Raw genomic sequence first — 24,488 nt, 5'->3', positions numbered from 1 at the left:
AGCGGGTTTGAAGGACAGAAGGACTACGCCACCCACACCCTGACTTTACAACCTGCCATTAATTAGGAAGAAGCGAGACGTGTCTGGCTTCGTGACTTCAGCTGTCCACCTGCGGGACAAATTTCCACGAACGCCCGTGGCTTCTCCCCCGCTGCCTCCTGGCCGCTTCGTGCTCTTCCAGGAGTTGTAACTTCTATTGGCAGTGCTGCTTCCAAGACGGCATGCGAGTGTGTGCTGCATAACTCACGAGATGCACTGAGTGTTCAAGCGCCACTATCGCGTCACAGCCACAAACGTAAGCACGGGCGTGTCGACAGCTGTTCTGCTTCGCCTGCCGCCCGGCCAATCCACGGTGTCCGAAGTTCAACGGGAACGCCTGCCCGCCCCCTGTCCCCATCCCCAGTTCTGCCTTATGTAGTCAGAGAAGCGCACGCTGTCAGTCCTGTGCCTGAACAGACGTGAACGGTCTGTCCCGGGGTGGTGGCCCGGGGATGCCCTCCTGGAGCACTGGGGTCCGGGGTGAAGAGCTCTGGCGTCACCAGCAGCCACCTGAGACCCTGGGAGACGCACTGCCTGTGTCCCGGGGCACCCCTGGATGTGCCCACAGAAACAGAGGGCAGTGCTGGGGGAGGGGGTGGGAGGTGGCACATCTTCAGACGGTAAACGGAAGGACGAACAGCCCTGTTCAGAAAATGAGGGACGTGTGGGGGCCGGAGCAAAGAGAACGGAGGCTCGGTGCCTCAGAACCTTTTAGAACTAGCAGGTGCACAGGCTCACGGTTCTATGACGTCAACCACCCTTCCGGCCACTCTGGGGCCCCTGTGTTCTCTGGGCGGCATCCCAAGTCCCAGCGGACCAGGGACGTGGCACGAGTGGGACCCCCTGCAGCTGGGTGGCGACAGGGCAGCTGTGCGTCAGCCTCAAGGTGCACACCTGAGCAAGGTCACCTGTGCACACCTGCGGGGTGTCAGGGCAGGGGTGGTCCACACAGCCTGAACCAAGATGGCGGTCCCTACAGACTGAACGTCTTTGGGGGAGTCCGTGGACTGGCAGAACTTAGAGCCAGGGGCTGCCTTCTCCAGAGTGTGGGGCGTGGGCTGCAGGCAGTTGTTTCTAGGTCTCCAGTGACCTAGGGGTACCGCAGGTACCCGGCCGTCCTGCCTTGCACACACCCAGTGCCCTGTCTCCGCATGTGCCAGCTTCCCGGGAAGGCACAGACAAGGGGGGCCACCGGGAATACCAGCTGAGGCCCAAAGGGGGTCCCAGCGATAGACACGGTAAGGAATACTGAATGCCTGCGTGTGCTGTGCTGTGCACAGATGTGGTGCCATTGAATACCTCGTGCCTGTTCCCTCCCCACCCAACACTGGACAGGCCTGACTGTCGTTCTGCCCACAGACTGCAGGGGAAGCGCCCCCCTGAGGGTCTCGTGCCCTGTCCTTAGGAGGGTCTGGGCACCCACCTTCTCCCATGCTGCCAGGGAGCCGGGCTGGACATGGGATTGATCAGAGGCCCCATGGAGAGGCCCTGGGGACAGGAGGAGCCTCAGCTGATGCCGAGTGGGGCAGACCTGCCCCTCTGAGCACAGTCCAAGTGGATCCGCACAACTGCAAGAAAAAAATGGTGGTGTTGTTTCGAGCAGCAAATTTGGGGGATGGCTTGTAACACGGCCCTAACTGAACCACACTCAGGCTCCTCTGTGCTGCCCCAGCAATCCAGATACCAGAAATGGAAAACATGGTGTGAAATGAAGGATGCTGAGAGTGAATCACTGCACATTCAGAACGAGAGCCAAGAAGCGGACAACGGGGCACAAAAATGACAGGGAGGAGTCGGTAAAGCCGGAGAACGTGAATACGAAGCACCCAGAGCTTTCTGGTTGGCCGGGTCCTCTTGGCTAATTAAAGTGCACGCATCTCGTTGCGAGCAGAACGTCGGCCCCTCAGAGATGTCGCGTCCTCATCCCCAGACCCTGTAAATTGCTGGGTTACTGACAGAGGGGGGAATAGGGTAGCAGATGAAGCAAAGGAAACTAGGAGGAAGACAAGAGTGCTCATCGGACCGAAAACCGAGAGATGATTCCAGGCAGCCCGAATGCATGCAGTGTGGCCGCAGGTCCCAGCGGGGGACAGAGAGCTCAGACTGCGTGTGGTTATGCATCTGCAGGTGGGGGTGGGGACGCGGGCCCGGGGACTCGGGGGCGCAGGCACCGCCAGCAGCTGGAAAGGCAGCGAAGGGACCCTCCCCTGCAGCCTCTGGAAGGAAACAGCCCCACGGACAAGGGGCTGCAGGTCGGCCTCCCGACCCCCAGAGCCGTAAGATTACACGTGCGTGCGGCCCGAGGCCTCGACTTTCCCAGGCCAAGTTTGTTACGGCCGTGGTAGAAACACTAACACAATTGCAGGAAGACTGGAAAAGGCGCGTGTAGTAGAGGCATATCACGTGAACCCGGGGGTGAGCCGCACCCAGCGAGTCGTGGCCCGTTCTTCTGAGCGCACGGGGAGCGCTTTTCCCTGCAGTTCTGTGCTCGCATCTCCATCACCCTTCCAGCTGCCGGGGGGTGCCGTCCGCTGGAGAGCGCCGCGTGCCTTGACCCCGACTTGCCACCCGCGAAGGCGCTCGTGGGCTGGTGTCAGAGACCGACGTGCTGCTGCACGGGCTCGATCCGCTCCTCAGGACCAATTCCCACCACTGGAGTTGCTTTGCCAGAGGTCAGCAGCTGCCTTGTCTCACGCGCGGGACTTGGCGTCTAACGCCCCCGCTGCGCAGCCCGGCCTGCGCCGTGGACCCTCTCCAACACGGTCGTGACGCCATGTTACGACTTCCCAGGGGCTCGGCGGGCTGGTTTCTTCCAAGGAGTCCTCCGTCTTCGGTGCCGGGCGCTTTCTCTCAGGGGTGGCGTCGCCCGGACACGGCTGGCTGAGCCGGGCGGCTGGGCCGTCGGGACCAGGGGATCGAGGAAGCCCGTCCTCACCTCGCCGCCACCGAGACGGTCATTGTTCCAAGGGCTCAAAGGCCGTCGGGGCTTCCGCGGTCTACCTCACTTTGGTTCTGAAGTCCCATGTTCTTTCTACTCCTTTCAAAGCTCCATTTCCTTTAAGGATGGTGCGTTTGGGACCTGTGCCTGTCCATGACATCCTTTCCAATTACTTTGAAGTATTTTCAAAGCCCTGATTGTCTGAGGTGCCTTTGGCTGCGAGCATGGTCATGCGGGGTCAGAAACCCAGGCCGAGGCTCCCTGTGGTCTCAGTGTGGTGGGCTGGAAGCTGGGGCCGCGGACAGCACCCGGCTCCCCCAGGAGCCCGGAGCCCCGGCTGGCAGTATCAGGCGAGTGTGCACCCAGGGGCAGAGGCGGGGGTGGGGTGGGTGGGCGGCTTCCGTCCCAGCTCAGCCTTTGGGAGAAGCCGGAGTGGTGAGCCCAACCCCGCCTCGGTGCGCACAGGTTACATCAGGTTAATTCACCGGGTAACGAGGCCCTGTGACTCCGGGCAGATTCCCAGAGCCTCCAACACTGTCTGCGCCTGGCGGTCAGCCGGGGCCCGCCGCCCGGGTCCACGCTGACGGCCTCACGGACCTGGCCCAGCTCTGCTCCCCACGCCCCAGCCCCTTGGCACGTCCCTCGTTCCTTGGTATCCTCAGGTACGTCACCAACCCCGCCCCAGGAGAAATCAGGCTTCTCCTCAGCACACTGTGTATGTGGTGTGTGGGGTGTGTGTGTGTGTGTGTGTGTGTGTGTGTGTGTGTGCGCGCCTACATGAGGTGGGCCCCAGGGCTGTTTCCATCATGCCCAGAGGGCGTGTGCAGGTTAAGCAGGACAGAAATGGTGGAGACGGTTTCCGAGTGGAACCGAAGCCGCAGGTGAGCAGCCTGAGTTTGGGGTGCCTGCGTTGGGGGCAAGCTTTGGAAACAGGCGGTGGCTCTGGGAGGCCCCCTGCGTGTTGCGCCGGCCGGTGCCCATCCCACTCAGTGCCAGCACCTGGCAGGGACACTGCGCTTGGCGGGGCCCAAAGGTCCGGGTCAAACTGCGAGCCTTCAGAGGGATCTCGGGGCCGAGCCCGGGGACTTCCGGAAGAGGGACTGTCTCCCCAGGCAAGGAGTCCAGCCACCCCCGACCTGCCCAGGGTCCACCCGCCATTAGCATGGGGGTCATTTCACAGACGGCCAGATGGCACCCTGTACCTTGGGAAGGAGGCTCCCCAAAGCCCAGCCCGCATCACAATAGGTGTGAGAGTGCGGGCGGCCCCCCCCCCCCTGCAGCCGGCCCTCCCCAGCCCGGCCTGGGAGCCTAGTGTGTGTTCACAGGACGGACCCCTGCCCTTGTGCACCTGGCCCATGAGTCTGTCCTACAGTCTCCCCCCCCCCCCCAGGCGGCGAGTGTCTCATCGCTCACTTAGAGGCTCTAGAACAGCAGATGGGAGTTTGTTGACACTGAGGGATTTAAGGAGACTCAATTACAGTCGTACGGAAAAAGCTTTCTCTAAAATAAGAAAGCACACGGATTCCTCAACTCGCAGAAACTGCTGACAGCTTTGTTTTCAACCCAGCAGGAGTAAAAAGAAGCTGACAACTTATTTTTGCAGGTTATGCCCATTCAAGTCTATTTTTAGATCTTTGTCCTCAGTGAGCGCGCATCGGAATAGCATTCGGTTTGAGAATCGCCATCTGTTCTGAGCGGCGAGCCCCAGCTCACGGGGTCCGAGGTGGGCGCGCCTGGCCGCTCACGGCTGTCCCCACGAACGAGAACAAAGGGGCATTTTGTGTCCACAGCGTGTGGAGGGGGCACTCCAACGACGTCACAGGCAGTGAGCGCTGTAAGTTCAAACAGCTATGAATTCAATTCAAACAGCTATGAATACGTTTTATTTATACACTGAGCACCATGAAAAAATGCCCTTGGCTTTTAAAAATGGAGCTCAAATAATCCCTCGTATTTAAATAGATTTCTCATAAAAAGGCCATCCAACCTTATCTTGGTCGTTAAGATAAAAATTAACCTATGGAAAAAAAGCCACCGCAGAATGCTATAAAAGGCCCCTTCCCCTGCCTTCCGGTTTGTGACAAGCACTCCCTTCCTCTGCAGCCCGTTCCTTCCAGAAGCTCAGAGAGGCCCCACCGGCTGGTGACTCACTCTCTTCTATGGAAATGCAGTTGGTGCATGACATACATCATGACAGGGGACCTGACATATGAGTAATAGGCTACGAGCACCTTCTGGAACCAGCATTCGCATGCAGTGCCCGGGGAGGGCCAGGGGCTGGGCAGGCAGCCCCTAAGCCCACGGGCCTGACCCGCCCTCGTGCTCTATTTTTAGCCTCCACTAAACTTAGCTCATTCCACCCTCTCCAATAACCTAGATCTGAACACCACTCCTCTCCTACGGGTCCAAAGAACTCTGCAAGGAAGATTTAGGTGGTCAGTGACAGGCATTTAACGCGCTACAAGGAGGTAATAGGCCTGTCCCAGGGAGTCCCGCGGCCTCGGGAAGGACCTGGCAGGATTCCCGGACCGTGGCCAGCATGCGCTGGCCGTGGCTGTCTCTGCAGAATTGCCCGCGTACCCGGCCTGAGGGTGCTGTCCGCTGTGGAGACCGTGTGACCCACCCAGGGCACAGCAAGCCCCCCCCGCTGCTGGTCACTATTTGGGGCCTCTCTGAACGTTTTCCAAAATAGTTACCAAAAGGAAATCATGCTGCTCACACATACACACATGCACTCTTTCTCTCTCTCTCTCTCTCCCGTCCCCAAACACACAGAGTCCTTCTTGGGGAAACCGGTACTAAAAAACCCCTAAGCGAAGCTAGGACGAAGCGGTTGGTAACTCACGGGGAGTTCACCTGAAACCCGGAGCCAACACGCCACTCCTTATCAGGCCCGGTTCCAGGAAGCGGGTCCGCCCTGGGTCACGGCCCTTCCCAGGGCTGCCCGCCCGCAGGGACCAGGTATCATCGCCCGCCCGGGGACCTGCTTCCTGTGGCTCTGGCCGGGCTGCAGGACAGCTCCACGGTTAGCGTTCGCCCACACCACTGGCCTTCGGTGAGGCCAGAGTGTGGGAGGCGAGGGGTGACAGGGACCTCCCCAAAGCGCCTGGACTCCGAAGGCTGGACCCTCAGCAACGAAGCTAATGGCCACCCCGCGGCCGGAGCCAGAGAAGGGCCTTCGGGGCAGGGCGGTAGCCTGAACTGCACCCCCGCCTGCAACCGCTGTGCAGAAAACAACGCAAAGCACCGTGGAGACAGGCCATCGTAAGGTGTGCTTCGGGGCCAGCCAGACCCGAGGGCGTGGGAAGGCGTGTGTGGTGGCCCCCCTCCCGACTCTGCCCCTTTCTCGTTCTGCCGCTCATGGGGCCACCCGGCAGCGCTGGAGGCTAAGTGATCTCACCTCACTTCCAACGGAGGCGCCGCGTCGTGTATACTGTTCAGAAAAAAGAGGCCCAAGCGTCACCGTCTCTGCAAGTGTTCTTTAGGGAACAAGATGTGGTATTTAGGAAAAGCCGCCTGGTGTCCCCTGCCCGTCGGGCAGGAGGAAACTGGAGAGCTGCTTGCTCCGCGGACGAGAGAAAACGGTGCCTCTTAGAGCACACCCACATCCTCTGAGTGGCCCTACGTGAGAAGAACCGGACGTTTCTTACCCCAGAGACCTGCGCAGGGCCACTCCACGTGGCCGTCTGTGCACGCGACGGACGCCTCCCGCCCGGTCTCTCCACTCCAAGCCTGGAGTCCTCAGCCCCGGCCACGGGGCCCAAGTCCTTCCCCAGGTACCGCCGGGTGGAGCGGAGAGAAGACCGCCCCACTCCGTGGTGGGAAGGCTCCGGAAGACGCAAGCTGGGCACTGCCAGGGAGCACATCCTTAGAGGCAGAGCTGGCGGAAGACGGGACCGCGGGTCTGGTTGGTCCTGGCGCCAGCCGGTCGGCGGATTCCCTCTGGCGGTCTGGCTCACTTCAGGCTGGGTTTGTGTCAGTTGCCACATAAAAAGATGTGACACGGGCTTGGAGTCTTACCCTGACCAGGCCCCTCCACCGGCTGACCCCGCCCCCCCAGGCGGGCCACATCGGTACTCCTCAGCTAGCGTAGGCCCTTGCGGACACGGCCGCACGCTGGGGCACAGCAGGAACCTCCCCAAGCCCTCTAGGTCCCGCTGCACGAAGGCCGGTGCCCCTAAGCCAAGGTCTAAAGAGGGCCCAATGGCAAAGCACGCTGCTAAGCGGCGAAACCCTTTAGTCCCTCCCAGTCCAGAGTCACAACTAGGAATTTGAGAAGGATCGTGTCCTTGGATGTCGGACGACGGACTGCCACCCCTGCACTAGCCAGCCAGATGCGGCTGTAAGGGGATCCTCAGCCCACGACAAGTTCCAGGACCCTCTACAAGGGCAGCAACAAAAGCGAAACAGTGAGGCGGAAAGATCCCCACAAAGGTCTCTCCAGTGATCCTTCAGGGGAAACCTAATCAGCGGGAGCCTGGGTGCCGAGATCGGCTACGGGAAAGTAGGTCAACCGTGCACGTCTGACATCCACTGGCCCTGTCACATCCCTTCCTCTGACATGGGGGATTTGGGGACCAGAGAGCTCATTGTGCTTCATCCCCGTTTCCAAAAGGTTCCCTCCCTCCCTGGCACAATGTGCTGAGATGGCTGAACAGCATGGAGGCCACCGTCTACCTGGTTGTGCAGAGCGATGCCTGGCCCCGAGCCGGTAGATGCGCCCCGGGGGCGTGCGCTTAGAGCTGGGCTCAGGGCAAACGTTTGTATTTGTGGACACGCAGGGAGGGATGCCTCGCACGATTGGGGGGCCCGTGGGGGTAAGGATGGCTGGTTGGGTCAAGGTTGGCCATCATGGCTGCTATGAATTTTCCGGCCAGAATGGCAGCCCTCCCTTCTGTTGGAAAAGTCACCCTCCAATCACAGTGCCTACTCCCACAGCCACAGGGAGGCCACGTGGTCTACTTCACCCAGCAGAGGCCTCTCCTGCAGGGTTCTGAGTCGGTGTTGAGTGAAGAGAGTTCCCCTTCCTCCCTGGTGGTGAGCCAGGCAGTGGGGAGCTGCCATCAGGGAAGCCAGTCTATGAGACCAGGTCCAGGGGACGAAGCTACAAGCCAGACAATGTGTGACAAGAAACGGAGTGTGTCCCTGCAGCCCCGAGACCCTGGCTCCAGCGGCATCCAAGGATGCCACTCCCCTGTCTCGCCTGGCTTCCATGCTGACAGTCACAAAGCTCCCCTTTACCTAAGCCACTCTGGTTGATTTCCTGCCACTTACAACAAAAGTCCCATTACGCCAAGCATTTCAGACTGCACTCTACTGGGTAAGATTTGAAAATACTTAACAAGATGCAGAATTAAACTTTATCCTTTTGGCCCTAGGAAATCAGTACCAACCGTCACACTAACGCTCCATCGTGCGTGGGCGTATGAGCGTTCTGTCTCTCTGGCCCAAAAAGTGTTTAATAAAAGCAACTGTATCGCCAATATTTAGTTCATAGGACGGAGCTCTGTAAAACAGACCTGCGCTTTCCACAGCAAATTAGAATACATGAAGGTAAAGTTAAAATAGGAGGGCTCGTACGTGAACCAGTCTCAGGAAACTCCTACTCCTCCAAACAAACAAACAACACAAAACAGAACAAAAACCTCCCCACTAGGTTTCTCCGTTTCACTCAGTGGCCGTAAAGCAGTTGTTAATCATGCACACATTAAGAAGCCGAAACACATTGGGTTATTTCTGAAGCACATTATTTTGAAGCTCTGTGTGAATCTTTCGTAGTTGTGTGTGGAGAGTTATGTCACAAAGTTAATCATTCCCAGGATGCTTGCATCTGGGGTAATGAGAAACTTCTTGTGCAAGCGGCCATTAATCAGTGAGGGCAACATTGCATAATGGGCTCTGGAGCACGTGTCCGGGGATCGGAGCCCAGCGTTTCTGCCTCTTGCTGACCTTTTCCAAAGCAGAACTGGAGCCACGTGATGTGTGCTTCCTGCCAACAGCCACTTATTGCCAATAATTAAGTTGGATAATGTGGAGAAGTAGAAATAGAAATTGCAGTTCCTTCAGAGTTCTAAAAAGAACTCTCTTTGAAGTCCTTGGTTTGTGGCTCCGTGTTGTGGCTGACTTGAACGCGTCACTCTTGATCGTTACCAAAACTACCCATTAAAGTTGAAATAAAATATTTTGCTAAGTGGTTCCTGGCATTTGTGTTAGAAACAATAGCCATGGCCCCACAATAAGATTATTTTATACGTAAGAAAAGGGAAGCAAAAAAAAAAAAAAAAAAATCAAAGACGCCAGGAGCCAAAGACGTACGCGTCATCCATCCACTCTCAGCCCATCGTGTTTGATATTCTTGAGCAACAGTGTTAGCGAGAAACTCTTACTTAATCTTGCCGGTATTATCCAAAGAGGACACTTGTGAAATACTCAAGACAAATAAATATGCTCTCATTATTACACGAATAAAGAGCCCGTGTAGTGTGAACTGCATCTGTGACATCCACGCAGACTCGAGGGGAGCAGAACCGTAATTAAGCCCCGGCAACGACAACGGCCACTGTGTCCAAGGAGCTCTGGGGCCCCCCGTGCCAACCTGCTGTTTTCAACGGCACCTTAGCCAAACACTTCTTCTGGAACTTCATCAAGGGCCCATTTTACACCCTAGCAGCCGACCAGAGTGTATCTGGTTCCCTGGCATATATTAGGAACAATAAATTGTCAAGTTCCCTCTTTATTATTTTCTTTTTTTTGCATTTTAGAAAAGGACTCTTTCCCCAAAAAAAAATTACCAAAAAAGAACAAAACAAAACAAAACAAAACAAAAAAACCAAAAGGACTCTCTCTTGGATTCCATCCCACTAGCAAACTCTTACTGTACTTGAAATCCTGGCCCATATCTGACAATTTTGAATTAATAAACTGCTCTGTCATCATAGTGTTAATGCCCAACAGTGGAACATGAACTTCACAGATGGAAGGAAAGTTTATACTCCTCCTGAAACACAAAACACATACCTGCCAGGATTTCAATAACTAACTCTTGATTTTTACCACTTGAATTCTGCATTTGTGCATTGATTTGCTTTGATTTATGGCCGTTAGCTTTGCCACCGGTGGCTGAGTGCACACGAATGCTCCACAGACCGAGCCAATGTCATGACCAGGCAGGGGCAGCTGCAGCCAGAACGGCAAATGTCCTGGGCCTGTGCTCAGAGCACACATTCAAATGACAACATAGCAGTAAACCCCATACTTCTTTGACTGTAAACAAGCTTTACATTTGGAAAGTAAGGTATATTAAATATTGAGGGCTGTAATAACAACAATAAATAGCATAATATCGTGGATAATTAATATCATAGTATTAGTATTAATGGTTAATATATTATCATTCAATAAACATCAGTTTTGATGTACCAGAAGTCAGATGTTATTTATCAATAACAACATCTGCGATACACATGGTTGCATTAAAATCACCTGGCTGGGGGGCGCCTGGGTGTTTCAGTCAGTTAAGCGTCCAACTTTGGCTCAGGTCATGATCTCGCGGTTCGTGGGTTCGAACCCCACGTCAGGCTCTGTGCTGACGGCTCAGAGCCTGGAGCCTGTTTCGGATTCTGTATCTTCCTCTCTCTCTACCCCTCCCCTACTCGTGCTCTCTCTGTCTCTCAAAAACAAACGTTAAAAAAAAAAATAAAAAAAAAAAAAGTCAGCCAGCTGGGTGGGTCATGTAGTAGGAAAAGTGCAGTGAGAACCTCCAGAACCTGCTTCTCTGTATAAGCAGTCATTTTCAAGATCAAGTGTTTTTTACAAAACCCTTAGAAATTAACCAAAAGCTTGCAACCATCTGATGAGCATTTCTTCAGGAAAAATGGCTGAGTCTCAGGAAGAACATCAAGCTCTGTGGAGGTTTAAATTGCCATACACCCACTTTTCCAAACTCCTTAAAACCCAACCATCTGAAACTCAGGGTAGCCATTGCCCCAACCCCCACTGTGTCTGTAGCCTCCCCCAAAGCTCTCTTCTTGGGCCTCTGTCATTTTCTGGCCTGTCCGGCAGCATCCTGGAGGCCCAATTACTAAGGAAAACCCTGACTCACAGGCTTTGTCTTTATCCGACCTGACTCAGAAACCCCTCCTGTGAACAGCTTTCTACGGGGTATTTGTGGGAAACGATCGGTGGCAACAATTTAGCACCAAAGTCACCTGAGGCGGTGACAGCAGCTGGTACAAAAAAGAAGCTGGGGGATGAGATGCCTATAGTGGGCTGTGAAAACCTCTGACACGTTCCTAGGAGTCTAGAAGGCAGTATGCACGTGCAGGGCTGTGGACACGCTCAGCAAAGACCTGAGAAGGCTTTCTAACTCTCATCTCTGGCTGACCCCGTGGCTCTGCAAGGAAGTGAAGGCTGAGGCAAGGTTGCCAATTGCCCAACAAAGCATCGGAGGCAAGCCCCAGCATGCACACAGTGCCCCCTCCCAAGACCTGGAGATTCACTGCTTCAAGGCATTTAGAGGAATCTCAGTCCGGTCATTTAGCTGATCGCTAAATTAAACAGAGACTTCAGGGATCACAAACAATAAAGAATACAGACTTATCTCAGACAAGTTAAGGCATAAACAAACAGCAACAATAATAAACAGCAACCACAAACCTGGGACAGGAGAGGCAAGGACCTGATTTCTAGGGTTGCCATATTATTTTATTTACTTTTTGCCATATTATATTATTTTAAATACCTATGCAACAAAATATTGTTAAGACATGTAAAGAAACGAGAAAGTGTGATCCATACAAAGAAAAGAAGCAACCAATAGAAATTATTCCTAAAAAAACCCCGAGACATTGAACTTACCAGAAATGGTTTTAAAAGTTATTTTAATTATCTTCAAAGAACTAAAGGAAAGTATGAGAACAATGTCTCACAAAACAAGGAATATAAGTAAAGAAAAATTGTAAAAAAAAGAACCAAAGACCAATTCTAAAGTTGAAATTCTATTAACTAAAACCAAAAACTCACTAGTAGTCTCAGGAACAGCTATGACACGGCAGAGGAATCTGTGAATTTGAAGACATATCAATAGCAATTATCAAATCTAAAGAACAGCGAGAAAGAAGTTCAAAGGAAAGTGAACAGAGCCTCAGAGGCCCATGGGACCCCACCAAGTGTACTATCATATGCATAATGGGCATTCCAGAGGGAAAGGAGAGATAGCAGTAGAAAGAATACTTAAAGAGCTAATGGTCAAAGACTTCCCAAATTTGAAAAAAAGACATGAATCTACACATCCAAAAAGCTCAAGGAAATCCAAGCAGGATGAACCCCAAGAGATCCACACCAAGGCACATTATAATAAATTGCCACAAGGCACCCAAAGAATCGTGAAAGCAGCATGAGAGAAGTGACTTGTCATTCACAAAGGGCCCCTCAAAAGATTAATGGCCAATTTCTCACCAGAAGCCACACAGACCAGAGGGCAGCAGGATGACATATTCACAGTGCTGAAATACAGACTGCCAACCAAGAAGCAGATACCGAATAAAGCTTTCCTTCAAAAATGAAGAAAAAATTAAGACATTTCAAGGCAAACAAAAACAGAGAAATTGTCACTAGCAGAACTTCCTTACAATAACTTCTATAAAGGGTGTCCTTTGGGTTGAAATGAAAGGACACTGGAGAGTGATTCAAACCACTGGGGGCGGGGGGAGGGGAGAAGTAAGTGTACTGGTAAAGGTAGCAACACATATAAAAAATTATAAATATATTTTTCATCTTTAACTTTTTTTCCTCCAATCAGAATTAAAAGCTGCATAAAACAATAGTTATCAAGCTGTTCTCATGGACTTAGAATGCATACAGATTTAATTTACAGGACAATAATGGCATAGCAGTAGGGGAAGGGTACAACGCTACACGGGAGCAAGTGGCAGATGTGTATCTCACCTGATCAATAACTACACTGAATGTAAATAAATGGCCAAACACTCTAGTCAAGAGGCAGAATGGACAGAATGAATTAAAAAAATATGATCCAACTTTATGCTGTCCACAAGAAATACACTTTAGATTCAAAGACCTACAGAGGTTGGAAGCAAAAGGATAGAAAAAATATAGCACAGAAAAGCAACCAAGAGAACTGGAGTGGCTATCCTAATGTCAGACAAGACAGACTTCAAGATAAAAACCTACTATAGATGGAGAAGCATATTTTATAATGATAAAGGGATTAATTAAACAAGAAGACATCATCATCATCATCATCATCATCATCATCAATACATATGCTTAACAACAACAGAGTCCTAAAATACATGAAGGAAAACCTGACAGCATTGAAGGGAGAAATAGACAATTCAACAACAGTAGTTGCAGACTTCAATACCTCACTTTAAATGCCGCGTAGAAGAAGTGGAAGACCAACAGGAAATAAAAGAATGAAACGAGACTACAAATGAACCCGGCCTAGTAGAACGCTCTGTTCAGCAGCAGAACGCACATTCCTGTCATATGCACATGGGACCTTCTCCAGGATAGATCATATTTGAGGCCATTAAAAAAAAAAAAGCCTCATTAACATATGCCAAGGACTGAAATTATACAATGATGAGATTGAAGTATATTTGCCAGCACAACAGAATTGAAATTAAATTTGTCCCAATAATACAGGGACATCTGGGATGTTCGCAAGCATGTGGAAATTAAGGAACACAATCCTAAAAGACCAGCAAGGCAAAAACCTCACAAGAGAAATTCAAAAATACTTTGAGATGAATGAGCACAAAACCACACGTGTCAGGGTCCCCAGACCACCTTCAGGTCTGGTAATTCACTAGAGGACTCATGGCACTCAATAAATAGACTATGACCAAAAGGATACCGAGCAAAGCAGCAAAGGAAAAGGTGGAGGGGTGGCTGTCGGGGAGACCAGCCACAAGCTTCCAAGGGTCCTCTCCCAGTGGAGTAACACAGGAGGAGTTAAATTCCTCCAGCAACAAAGTATAACCAGATGTGTAAGTGTCACCAATATCTCATTAGAGACTCAGGGCCCAGGGCTTCTGCTGGGGCTAGACGTGCAGGCGTACTCTGCTTGGCGAAAATCCAAATCCCATATTCCGAAAAGGAAAGCATAAGCCATATTGTCTGTACAGTGTAGGCATAACTTTTACCAGTTCTGGAAATGGTGGGAATTCCCCCAAATGTAAGTTTCCAAATGTAGGCCAGGGGCCCATCTTGCAACCAGTCTTTCCCAAGAATAGTAATTCAGACCTGTCATGTTAATTAACTCTTTTCCACAAACATATCGAAACTTACGGGATGCAAGTAAAGCGTGCTCGGAGAGACATGTGCGTGGTATGTGCCGACAGGAAAAAGACCTCAAATCCAATAACCTAACGTTCTACCTTGAGAAATTAGAAAAACAAGAGGAAACTACAGCTGAAGTAAGTAGAAGGAAGGAAATAATAAAGATTAGACTAAAAATAAATGAAAAAGCAGACAGAAAAATAATAGAGAAAAAAACACAACAAAATGAAAAGCTGATTCGTTGAAAAGCAACAGAACAGGTAAATCGAGCGGGATGAACAGTGACAAAAAGGAAGGAGCCTGAAATACTAAAATCAGGAATGAAAGGGGGCAAAACTGCTACCGATCTTGGTGAAAAACTGTATGTGAAATGACATAACCTACATGAAATTTAAAATTCCTAAAAAGAAAGAGAATATTGAAACTGACTCAAGAAGAAATAGAAGGTCTGTACTGAGGTAAAACATGAGGGTAAATTCACAATCAAAGCATTTCCAACACAGGAAAGCCCAGGTCCAGACGGTTTCACGGATAAATTTCACCGAACCATTAGAGTAGAATTAACATCAATCCTACACAAACACTTCTGTTAAAAAAGAAAAGACTTCCGGAATTGTTCTGAGAAACCGGTATTACCCTGATACCGAAACTGAAGAAAGACATCACAAGAAAGAAAACTACACAATAATATTCCTTCTAAACCTAAACCCATAAATCCTGAACATAATATTAGTAAGCCACATCCAGCAAAAAGGAATATACACCATGACCAAGCAATTTATCTTACGAGTGCAAGGTTGGCCTAATATCTAAAAACCAATTCATGTGGGGGCACTTGGGTGGCTCAGTTGGTTGAGCATCCAACTTTGGCTCAGGTCATGATCTCGCGGCTCCTGGGTTCAAGCCCCGAGCTGACCTCTGTGCTGACAACTCAGAGCCTGGAGCCTGCTGCACATTCTGTGTCTCCCTCTCTCTCTGCCCCTCCCCCACTTGAGTTTTCCCTCTCTCTCTCTCTCTCTCTCTCTCTCTCTCTCTCTCAAAAATAAACAAACATTAAAAATTTAAAAAAGAAAAATCAATTAATGTAATAACTGTATCAATAGAATAAAAAATAACAACTGCATGATCAAATCACAATAAGGAGAGACAATGGAGTAGAATTAAGAGTTTAGAAATAAATCTGTTACCAAGATAATACAAGAGAAGAAAGAATAGTCTTTTCAACAAAAAATCCTGGGACAACTGGATTTCCACAAGCAAAAGGAGGAAGTTGGACCCCACCTCACACCATATATACAAATTAACCAAAATGGATCAAAAACCTAAATGTAAAAACTAAAAACTATAAAGTGCTTAGACAAAAACACATCTTTATCACCTTGGGTTGGGGAATAGTTTCTTAGGACACCAAAAGCACAATGCACAAGGGAAAAAACAGATAAATTTGGCTTCGTCAAAATTTAAAACGTTAGTGCTTCAAGGGACACCATCAAAAAAGTGAAAAGACAGCCCACAGGAGAAAAGATTTATAAGTCATATATCCAATAAGATAATTTGTATCTGGAATGACTTGTATCCAGAATATATAAAGGACAGTTACAATGCAATAAAAAAATGGGAACCTAATTAAAACCAGACAGAAGGTCTGAATAGACATTTCTCCAAAAGATATACAAATAGCCAACAACCACACGCAAAGATCTTGAACACCATTAGTCATTGACACGGGGGCACCTGGGTGGCTCAGTCTGTTGAGCAACTGACTCTTCATTCCAGCTCAGGTCATGATCCCAGGGCCGCGGGATTGAGCCCCGTGTCAAGCTCCATGCTGAGTGTGGAGCCTGCTTAAGATTCTCTCTCTCCCTCGGCCCCTCTCCCTGGCTCGCTCTCTCTCCACCTCACACGTAAAATTTTTTAAGATTAAAAAAAAAAAAAAAAGGCAATGACAAGTGCTGCTGAGGATGTTGAGAAATGGGAACGTTTACGTATTGCCAATGGGACGGTAAAATGGTGCATGATTTTGGAAACCAGTTTAGCAGTTCCTTGAAAAGTTAAACATAAAGTTTTGTGTGACCCAGTACTACTTCGGCTCCTGGGTGAACACCCAAGAGAAATGGTAAAATAAACCCCCACAAATACTGTACATGCCTGTTCACAAGAGCAGCGTCCGTAATAGCCGAAGAGTGGAAGCCACCTAAAAGTTCATCAACCGATGAGTGGATAAACAAAACTGTAGCATGTCCACACAATGGAGTATCTTCAGTCACAAAAAGGACGAAGGGGCAATGCGTACCACACCATGGATGAACCTTGAAAACATAACGCCGCGTGAAAAAAAGCATCAGACGTCACAGGCTACATATTGTATAAACCTGTTTAGGTAAAATGTCTTAAGCGGGTGAATCCAGAGACAGAAAGCAGCTGAGTGGTTGCCAGAAGTTGGTGGCAAGGGACAGACCGCTAATGAGTACAGGGCTGCTTTGGGGGCTGATGAAAATATTCTGGCATTAAACAGTGGTCATGGTTGTACAACTCTGTGAAGAAATGAAGACGGCTGAACTGTGCAGCTTAAAGGGCGACTCCTTTGGTATGTAAATTATACGTTAAAAAACAAAATAAAACAGAATCCCCACAAAACCCACAAAGGTGTCTTGTCCCTCAACTCTGATGTCAGGGCTCCAATCCCAGAACCAATTCAAAAGTTATGAAATAGAGCCCCAAAGGCATCGACACGTAACTTCCCCAGGTGACAACAGCTTTGGAGAACTCTGCTCTCAGGGGTGACAAATAGACTAGAGGAGGTCATTTTTCTTACAGATGTGACCTTTATTCTGTATCTGCTGGAGGTCATGGGGCAAGAGAGGTAGGACCCGTCTGTCTCAGGCCAGGACTCTGTTCTTTTTCCTGGTTCCCTTGACCATGACTTTCCTCCTCACATTCACTTTCCAAGACTAGCTTATCCTTGGGGAAGACTGGATACAATTAAAAATGTCAGTTCTGTTGAATTTTACAAGAAATTCAACACAAATTTTCCTATCTCTACATGCAAATATTTGTGTTTTCTTTAAGTTTATTTATTTTGAGAGTGAGAGAGAGAGATAGTGTGTACGGAAGGAGCAGAGAGAGAAGGAAAGAGAGAATCCCAAGCAGGGTCTGCAACGTCAGCATAGAGCCCGAAGCGGGGCTCAAACCCACTAACTGTGAGATCACGACCTGAGTTAAGACCAAGAGTCAGACTCTTAACTGACTGAGCCATCCAGGCACCCCTCTACCTGCAATCATTTTTAAATATGCACATAGCATGGGGCGCCTGGCTCGGGTAAGCATCCGACTTTGGCTCAGGTCATGGTCTCATGGTTCATGGGTTCAAGCCCCACGCTGGGCTCTGTGCTGACAGCTGGGAGCCTGGAGCCTGCTTCAGATTCTGTGTCTCCCTCTCTCTCTTTGCCCCTCCCCAGCTCACACTCTGTCTCTGTCTCTCAAAAACAGATAAAATGTTGAATGACAGTTTTTTTTAAATCTGTAAAAAATATGCACACAGTGCATGAGAAGTCACCCACTCTACCTGACCTCGGAAGTACCAGCACAGTGGACGGGCCTGGATAAAACTGTTTGTCTTTTTTTTAAGTTTATTTATTTATGTTGAAAGAGAGAGATCGGGAGACACCAAATCCTAAGCAGCCTTCACACTGCGCCCGGCGTGGGGCTCGAACTCAAGAACTGTGAGATCATGACCTGAGCAGGAATCAAGAGTCGGACACTTAACTGACCGCCCCCAAACTGTTCGTGTTTAAAAGGGTGGACTGACAGTCCCATGCCACGCATACTCCCCACAAAGACCGGACGCAGAGAAAGTGCCTTTTCACGTTGTGTGCAGACCTCGGCTGGTGTTCTGTAAGCATCCAACGGAGGAGCCCCTGACACCTCCCACCAATATCATCTCACCATAACCGGAGCATCTTTGCACCAGGCTGCATGTGGCCTGTCATTTCCTGTCTTGAATGGTGCGTCACACGTTTCTTGTATTTTTAAAGCACTCGGATGAGGGCCGCCTGTGAGCAAGTTCTGAGCTTCAGAGAAAGTGTGTTTCAGGCAAGTGTTAACAGACAACTCAGAAGAAATGTGACTCAGCGCAGGAGAGGCCGTGAGGAGTCTGAGCTTCTCCGGCTCGCAGACCCGCGCTTCACTTTCTGTAAATTGCACAAAGGTTTCATTCAACTGGGCTCGGAGGCTGAAAGTGAAAGTGGCCTATTTTTGAAAAGGTCAGGAAAGTGCACTCGCCCACCTTCAAATTCCTCTGAACCCTTTGCCTGTGAACATCACGGCGACGGGAGTCTGGCCCCGAGCCTCAGGGGATGCCGCGGTGATTTCGCAACTCTCCTCGGCGGCCTTCGATCGCACTCTGCACCGCGGGTTCGCCGCATGTGATGAACGTGTCACACGGTGGTCTCCCGGGCCACGCGTCAGGGCTGCGTGTCAGCTGCGAGGTGCGGGCGGCGGCCCCCGCGGGGAGCCTGCTCTGTTCCTGGTCTGGTCACATCCCTCCCAGCCTCTCCTCTGTGTTGGCGGGGTACAGCCAGGCAGCCTGGGGAGGGCCGATCGAGCATGAGAACCCCCTCCCCACCGCCCCACCCCCGCCCTCAACACTGGTACTGCGAACACGGCAGCGAGCGGCACTGGGCACCCGTGTACCTCCCACGTCCTCAGCCTGCGTCAGCAGAAGGGGCGCGATCCGGGTGACGCCGGGGACACAGCACGGCCACGTTAGGAGAGCTGTCCTCTGCCCCTCCTCGTGCTCTTACGGCCCTGCCGGGACTGCTCGCTTTCTGCTTCTGCTTCAGCCGCAGGGGTCGGGGCAACTCCTAGGCCCGGAAGAGCCCAAGCGGCTTCCCCTGCTGACCACGGTCCTCAGCCTTGTGTAGACGGCACAGGGCCTCCAGGAGAAGTGTCACCGGGGCCGGATTCACACTGCGCGTCTCCCAGCTGTCCCTGACTCCCCTTTCCCAGGGTGAACGCCACGTTTCTGAATCGTCCCGGAGCCCCCTGCCTTGTCCCAGCACGGCTCTTCTGAAACATGAAACAAGGTGCCAGCACAGCCGTGGAAGACGGCTCTCCCGCTCCCAGGCAGACGCGTCCGATCTGTGTGCACAACCGGTCACGAGCACCACGTAACCGCCCTCTACAAATGAACCAGCAGACTCAGATGACGAGATGCTTTGCCTGAGGTGGGTCTCCTCGCTGACCTTCTAAGAAACCTGGTCAAAGGGCTCCTGGGTGCTCTCTAGACACGCAGAGCGCACCTGTGACGCTCGAACTGAACGCGGGGCTCTGGGTGAGTGAGAGTGCAGAGCAGAGCGAGGTGCTCGCCATGCTGTCCCAAGAGTACGGGGGGCTCTCGAGCCACACGGGCTTCCTTTTTTGGTATCACCACAAACCACAAGTCCCCAAACTCACGCTCCGGTCGCCAGTTGAGGGAGGCAATGCCCCGCTCCCAGCCCCCGCGGCCGGCCCCACGTCCCGCCAGAGCGCAGTGATGAGACTTCGGGGTTCTGGGCACGGCGCCTGCCACTGATCCAGCCCTCCACTTTCTCGGCCCCCCAAGGGGCAAACCCGTTCCCAAGGGTCTCTGGGAGCTGGCTGCGAACACGTAGCTATGGGACCCGGCGGTGGGGGTGGGGGGAGAGCTCCCGACCCCACTGCCCTCCTGCACTCACTCTGTGCTCCAGGTTCTGCCCCCCGGGAGTCACCTGGAACTCTCCCTCTGGGGGCTGTGGAGAGTAAACCCAGCACGGAACAGCCGCAGAGGTTTGGGGCCTCACACGCGGTGGTCATTAACCCTAACGACCAGCCCAAATTCCCTCATCTTGTCCGTATTCACATCTGCCGTGATCTTGTCCGTGTTCCCTCCAACCAAAACAGGCAACACACACTTGAAAACGGGACAGACAAGCTGGTGGCTGAGCTCACTCTGCTGCCCCACAGGGGACAGTCAGCTCACTGAGGATGGCCTCCTCCTACCTTGTCTTCTTGGCCTCGCGCTGCAGGAACAGGACGATGGGGTCTGGCCCCAACAGCTCGAGCTCCGCGTCTTGGGCTGTCCTTGGCAACCTCAATTCCCCCTGCCGGGCACCCTGCTCTCTCACTGCCTGGAGAATGCACCTGAAAAATAGATGCCCCAAACCACGTGCTTGAGGGTGGGGAGCCTGCCCTCTAAGGATCTGTGGGGAGGGGGGGTCTCCCAAAGCCAAGGACTCCGAAAGTCCAAAGGGATGGTGGGTTTTCAGGGACTGGGACCCACAGGTGTTTTGAGCAGAGGGTTCAATCCCTAACACCCGAAACACCTCCAAGCACAGTCTGTATACAGCCTGTGTCGTCAATGAGGAAAAATGGTTCCCATTTTACCAAAACATTACCAAGGAACTTTTAAATGCTGTAGTTTTTCTTTCGGGACAAATGTACAGTTATTCTGTAACATAAGAAATTGATCACATTGCCATTTTGATAAAGCCCAATAACGCCGACCTACACATACATTAATAGCTAACTTGGTGGGTGGACGAAGAAATACAATGGCACAATTAAATACAAGAAAGTGTCTGCTTGCCAGGAGTTTCAGACCCCGGATCAGAGCGACTGTAGGACCTATCACAAGAGAGAGCCATGGTCCAGGGACACAAAGGGTCAATGGCCCGCCACCAACAAGCCCTCACGAGACACAAGCATTTCCCGTGGAGCATGGCATCTGTGAGCAACACCCAGCTACTTGGGTCCACCTACCTACAAAGCTCTAAGAAAAGTGGCCAGAAAAGTGATAACTCTGTGACAAGCCATTTTGACAGCCAGAAGAGGAGGGGGGGGGAAAAGGACTAAGGAAAACCGTCTAGTTTTTAATGAATTTGAAATGATCCGTTAACTCCCAGAAATGAGTCAAGACAATCTGCGTTTTCTTTGGGCCATTATTGCAACTCTCCTTGTCTCCCAGCTTCTGTGACTCGCGAGGCCTCTTCTTTCCCAGAAAGGTTATAGATTAACCAGCACAAGCGTCCTTGAAAACCAGTGTGTCTCCTGCTCTGAGATGATGTGAAATGCTTTTCCCCTGAACAGGGACTGTGCTCAGTTAACCACCCTCCCCCCAGGTCTTCTTCATCTTCATCAGGACATTGGGCATCGCCACCACGTCGCCAGCGTGTGTCAGCTTGCCGTGGTTCTGAGTAAGGCCGCGCAAACGCTCTGCATGCTGGAGGACAACGTGGGCAGCAGCCCGCCCCGTGGGGGGCAGCTCCCTCGAGGAGCCACCGGACTCGGGCACAGCATCAGGACCACCCTAGCTCTGCCGAAAGAAAGACCACAGGAAAGGCAAACTTCGCAGACAAGTGGGCACTTTCCCCTCGCTCTGATACATGAGTCTGTGATCTCTGCAGTCACAAGGGGAGGAGCTCTTTGCTTTCAGATCCGCTCTGGTGACTTCATCCGAACTTGCAGGAAGTTAAATGGTGCTCAATCAGCAATAGACCACGCATCCGTGGGGAGAGACCAGTCATTCGGCACACGTTTGATATTTTCGCCATTCATGTAATTATTTCCCGCTCCGCGAAAATGAACTGGCATTTGAACGTGTCACGGGCCGAACAACACGTTCCTGAAATCTTAAGAAAATAAGGAACAGTACTTTACTTGCAAATTATCCTGCATGAAGTGAGCGGCGCAAGTTTATCAGAAAACAAAGCGTGCACCTCGCCGGATACAATCGCCAGGGCCGAATGTGGAATTTACTGAGCCCCCATCACATGAGGCCAACCGGCTGAGCGCTGCCCCCAAACGTGCAGGGCCAGCCGCACAGGTGACAGAGAACATCGCGCTGTCCTTCGGCACCAGGACACGGAGAATGGGGATGGCCAAAGCCTGGCTGGGTAGGCTCTGACACGCGGCACGTCCACGCTTGCCTATCTCAAGGCTTTTCAAATGGAGGAGAGTTCAGTTTCGCAAAATGAAAAATAATAATAACTTTCAAAGTCGATGTGCTTCCCAAGATCAAGGAAGGATCGGTGCTGAGCGTGGGAATGCACAGGACAGGCAGTCACCCACATGGCCAACGCACTCGACAGCAACAGAGCACGGGTGTGGGATCGGGGAGGACGGTGGGGCACCACCATGGTCTGCTCGTCATGCAGTGCCCGTCCCGGGAAAGCAGGGCCTTCCCGGTACTGCCAACCTCGGGCCCGGACACAGGCTCGGGGAAGGCAGCCTGGTTTGATAACGTACAAAAGAAAGCTGGCCGGAATCTGCTTAGGGAACTGGAATGTTCCCCCTGCACCACACACTGAATTCTACAGCTCACTGTGCCCTGCACATGTGGTACCTGCCCCCTCCCCCGGCGAGGCTGTCCGCTCAGACGTGCCCCCGAGCCCCTCTGAATCTACTCACTTTGCCTGGCCAGCGGTTAGAAGCGGGAGACGGGGTGGCCGTGTTCACCTCCTTCCTCACTGAAACTAGATGCGCAAGAGCCGGGGGCGGGAAACACTCACACTCCACGGCCGCAGGCCTGTTAGGACAGCCCAGCCCCGGCGGCACGGCTCTGTCCCCCAGTCAGACTGGTGGATGGGGCCGCCCGCGGGGCGGTCGTCCAAGCGCGCCACCGCCAAGCCTCAAGTGCACCTCGTCTCTGACCGGGTTACCTTCCCACCATCTGCACTGCATTCTAAGACTCAAGAGGTCACCTCACAGAATGGGCATGGAAAGCTGGTTTCCTCTAAAAGCCAACACGCGATGATTTATTCAATTCAGAAAGAATGGGGTAAGAGAGAAATTCCCAAGTTTTCTTTCACCGATTTTATTTATATTTGGTAATTTTCACTCAGAGAACCTATCAATTCCTCTTCCAGTCAGAGATGCATGTATGTGTGCATGTATACACATTCCCTTAGAAACTTTATTTGGTATGACTTCACATTTTTTGGTATATAGAAATAATTTTATTTCGTATTGCAGCACAGTAGACATACAATCAATATTATTTCCTAGAGTGTGCAATATAGAAATTATTCACATTAAAAAATTAAGAACAGAAAGCCTCGTATGCAGGAAATATTTAAAACTGTGTACCTAACTTTGAATCGGTTTCTGACAGCGCAGACTACTAGCTTTATAAACCTGAATGAATATGACATGAGACACGTTTGAACAAAGTACGCAGATGGGTCCGCTCCAGATGCCTAATTCACTAGACAGAGGGCGCGTTCTTCACTTTGGTCAGTGGGATTCCAGGTGCTGAGGCAAATGTGGATCTGAAAGATACTTCCAGAAGTACACGTCTTACACTGGCATTTGAAAGGTTTGTTTCTTCTATTCTCCTTTATAGCGAGGGGACCTTTTCTCTTTAAAAGCAAGAAGACCTTCAAGCCTGTCTTTTGTTGAAATAGTCTAGAGAGACAAAACATTATGTTACCTAAACCAAAAAATAAAAACTGTAAACGTTGAACAAGCTTTATTTAAAAAAAACAAAACAAAACAAAAAACAGAAAATAATCTAAAATTTGAATCCTACTAATCATCTGAAGAATTCTGTTACCAAATTGACCATTCTAATTCCAAATATGCCCCCCACCCTCATTTCAAATGTACATAAAAAAAACCAACAGGCTTTATCTTTTACATAGTTTTAGGTTTACAAAACATTGAGCAGAAAGGTCAGCCTCCCATACACTTCCTTCAAGCCCCCGGGGTCTATTTGTCACAACTGAGGAACCAGTACTGATCCAGTATTATTCCCTACAGTCCAGTTTCCACGGGCCGCTGTGGGCCTTCTGTGCTGGATTTTCACAAAGCACAGTCACATACCCACCACTCACTACAGGATCATACAGAACAGCTGACCTGCCCTAAGCACACTCATCCCTGCCCTTCGCTGCCTTCTCCAGAAGGTCACAGACTTGGAATCCTGTCGTATGTGACCTTTTTCGACGGAAGTCCTTCACGGAGCAGTATGCGGCTGAGGCTCTTTCGTGTCTTTTGGTGGCAGGACAGATCATGTCCTTTTATCGCTGAATAAGACGCAGTGTATGGATGCACCTTAGTTTATCCATTCACCTTGGCTGCTTCCAAGTTTGGAAATTCTGAATAAAGCTGCTAAAACAGTGTGCAGACTTTTGTGCAGATGTAAGGTTCAACTCACTCGGGTAAATACACAGTCATATGATTGCTGGGTCAT

At 51.0% G+C, this 24,488-nt stretch overlaps 1 protein-coding gene across 10 annotated transcripts in view; it reads right to left on the bottom strand.

Moving 5' to 3' along the window:
• Positions 1–24,488, bottom strand: part of AUH (AU RNA binding methylglutaconyl-CoA hydratase) — a 353,019-nt gene that overhangs the window by 171,187 nt on the left and 157,344 nt on the right. For 8 of the 10 annotated variants that reach the window (XM_053205356.1, XM_027041185.2, XM_027041186.2 and 5 more), the window contains one exon: positions 20,300–20,440. In XM_053205356.1, coding sequence (XP_053061331.1) covers positions 20,300–20,440 — 141 coding nt within the window. Of the gene's footprint in view, positions 1–20,299; positions 20,441–23,095; positions 23,702–24,488 lie in introns of those variants that run through there. The other 2 variants (XM_027041189.2, XM_027041187.2) reach the window with 1 other exon arrangement.

Source organism: Acinonyx jubatus, chromosome D4, assembly GCF_027475565.1.
Source record: "Acinonyx jubatus isolate Ajub_Pintada_27869175 chromosome D4, VMU_Ajub_asm_v1.0, whole genome shotgun sequence".
Classification (NCBI taxonomy): domain Eukaryota; kingdom Metazoa; phylum Chordata; class Mammalia; order Carnivora; family Felidae; genus Acinonyx; species Acinonyx jubatus.
This window is presented reverse-complemented; position numbering and strand designations above follow the sequence as displayed.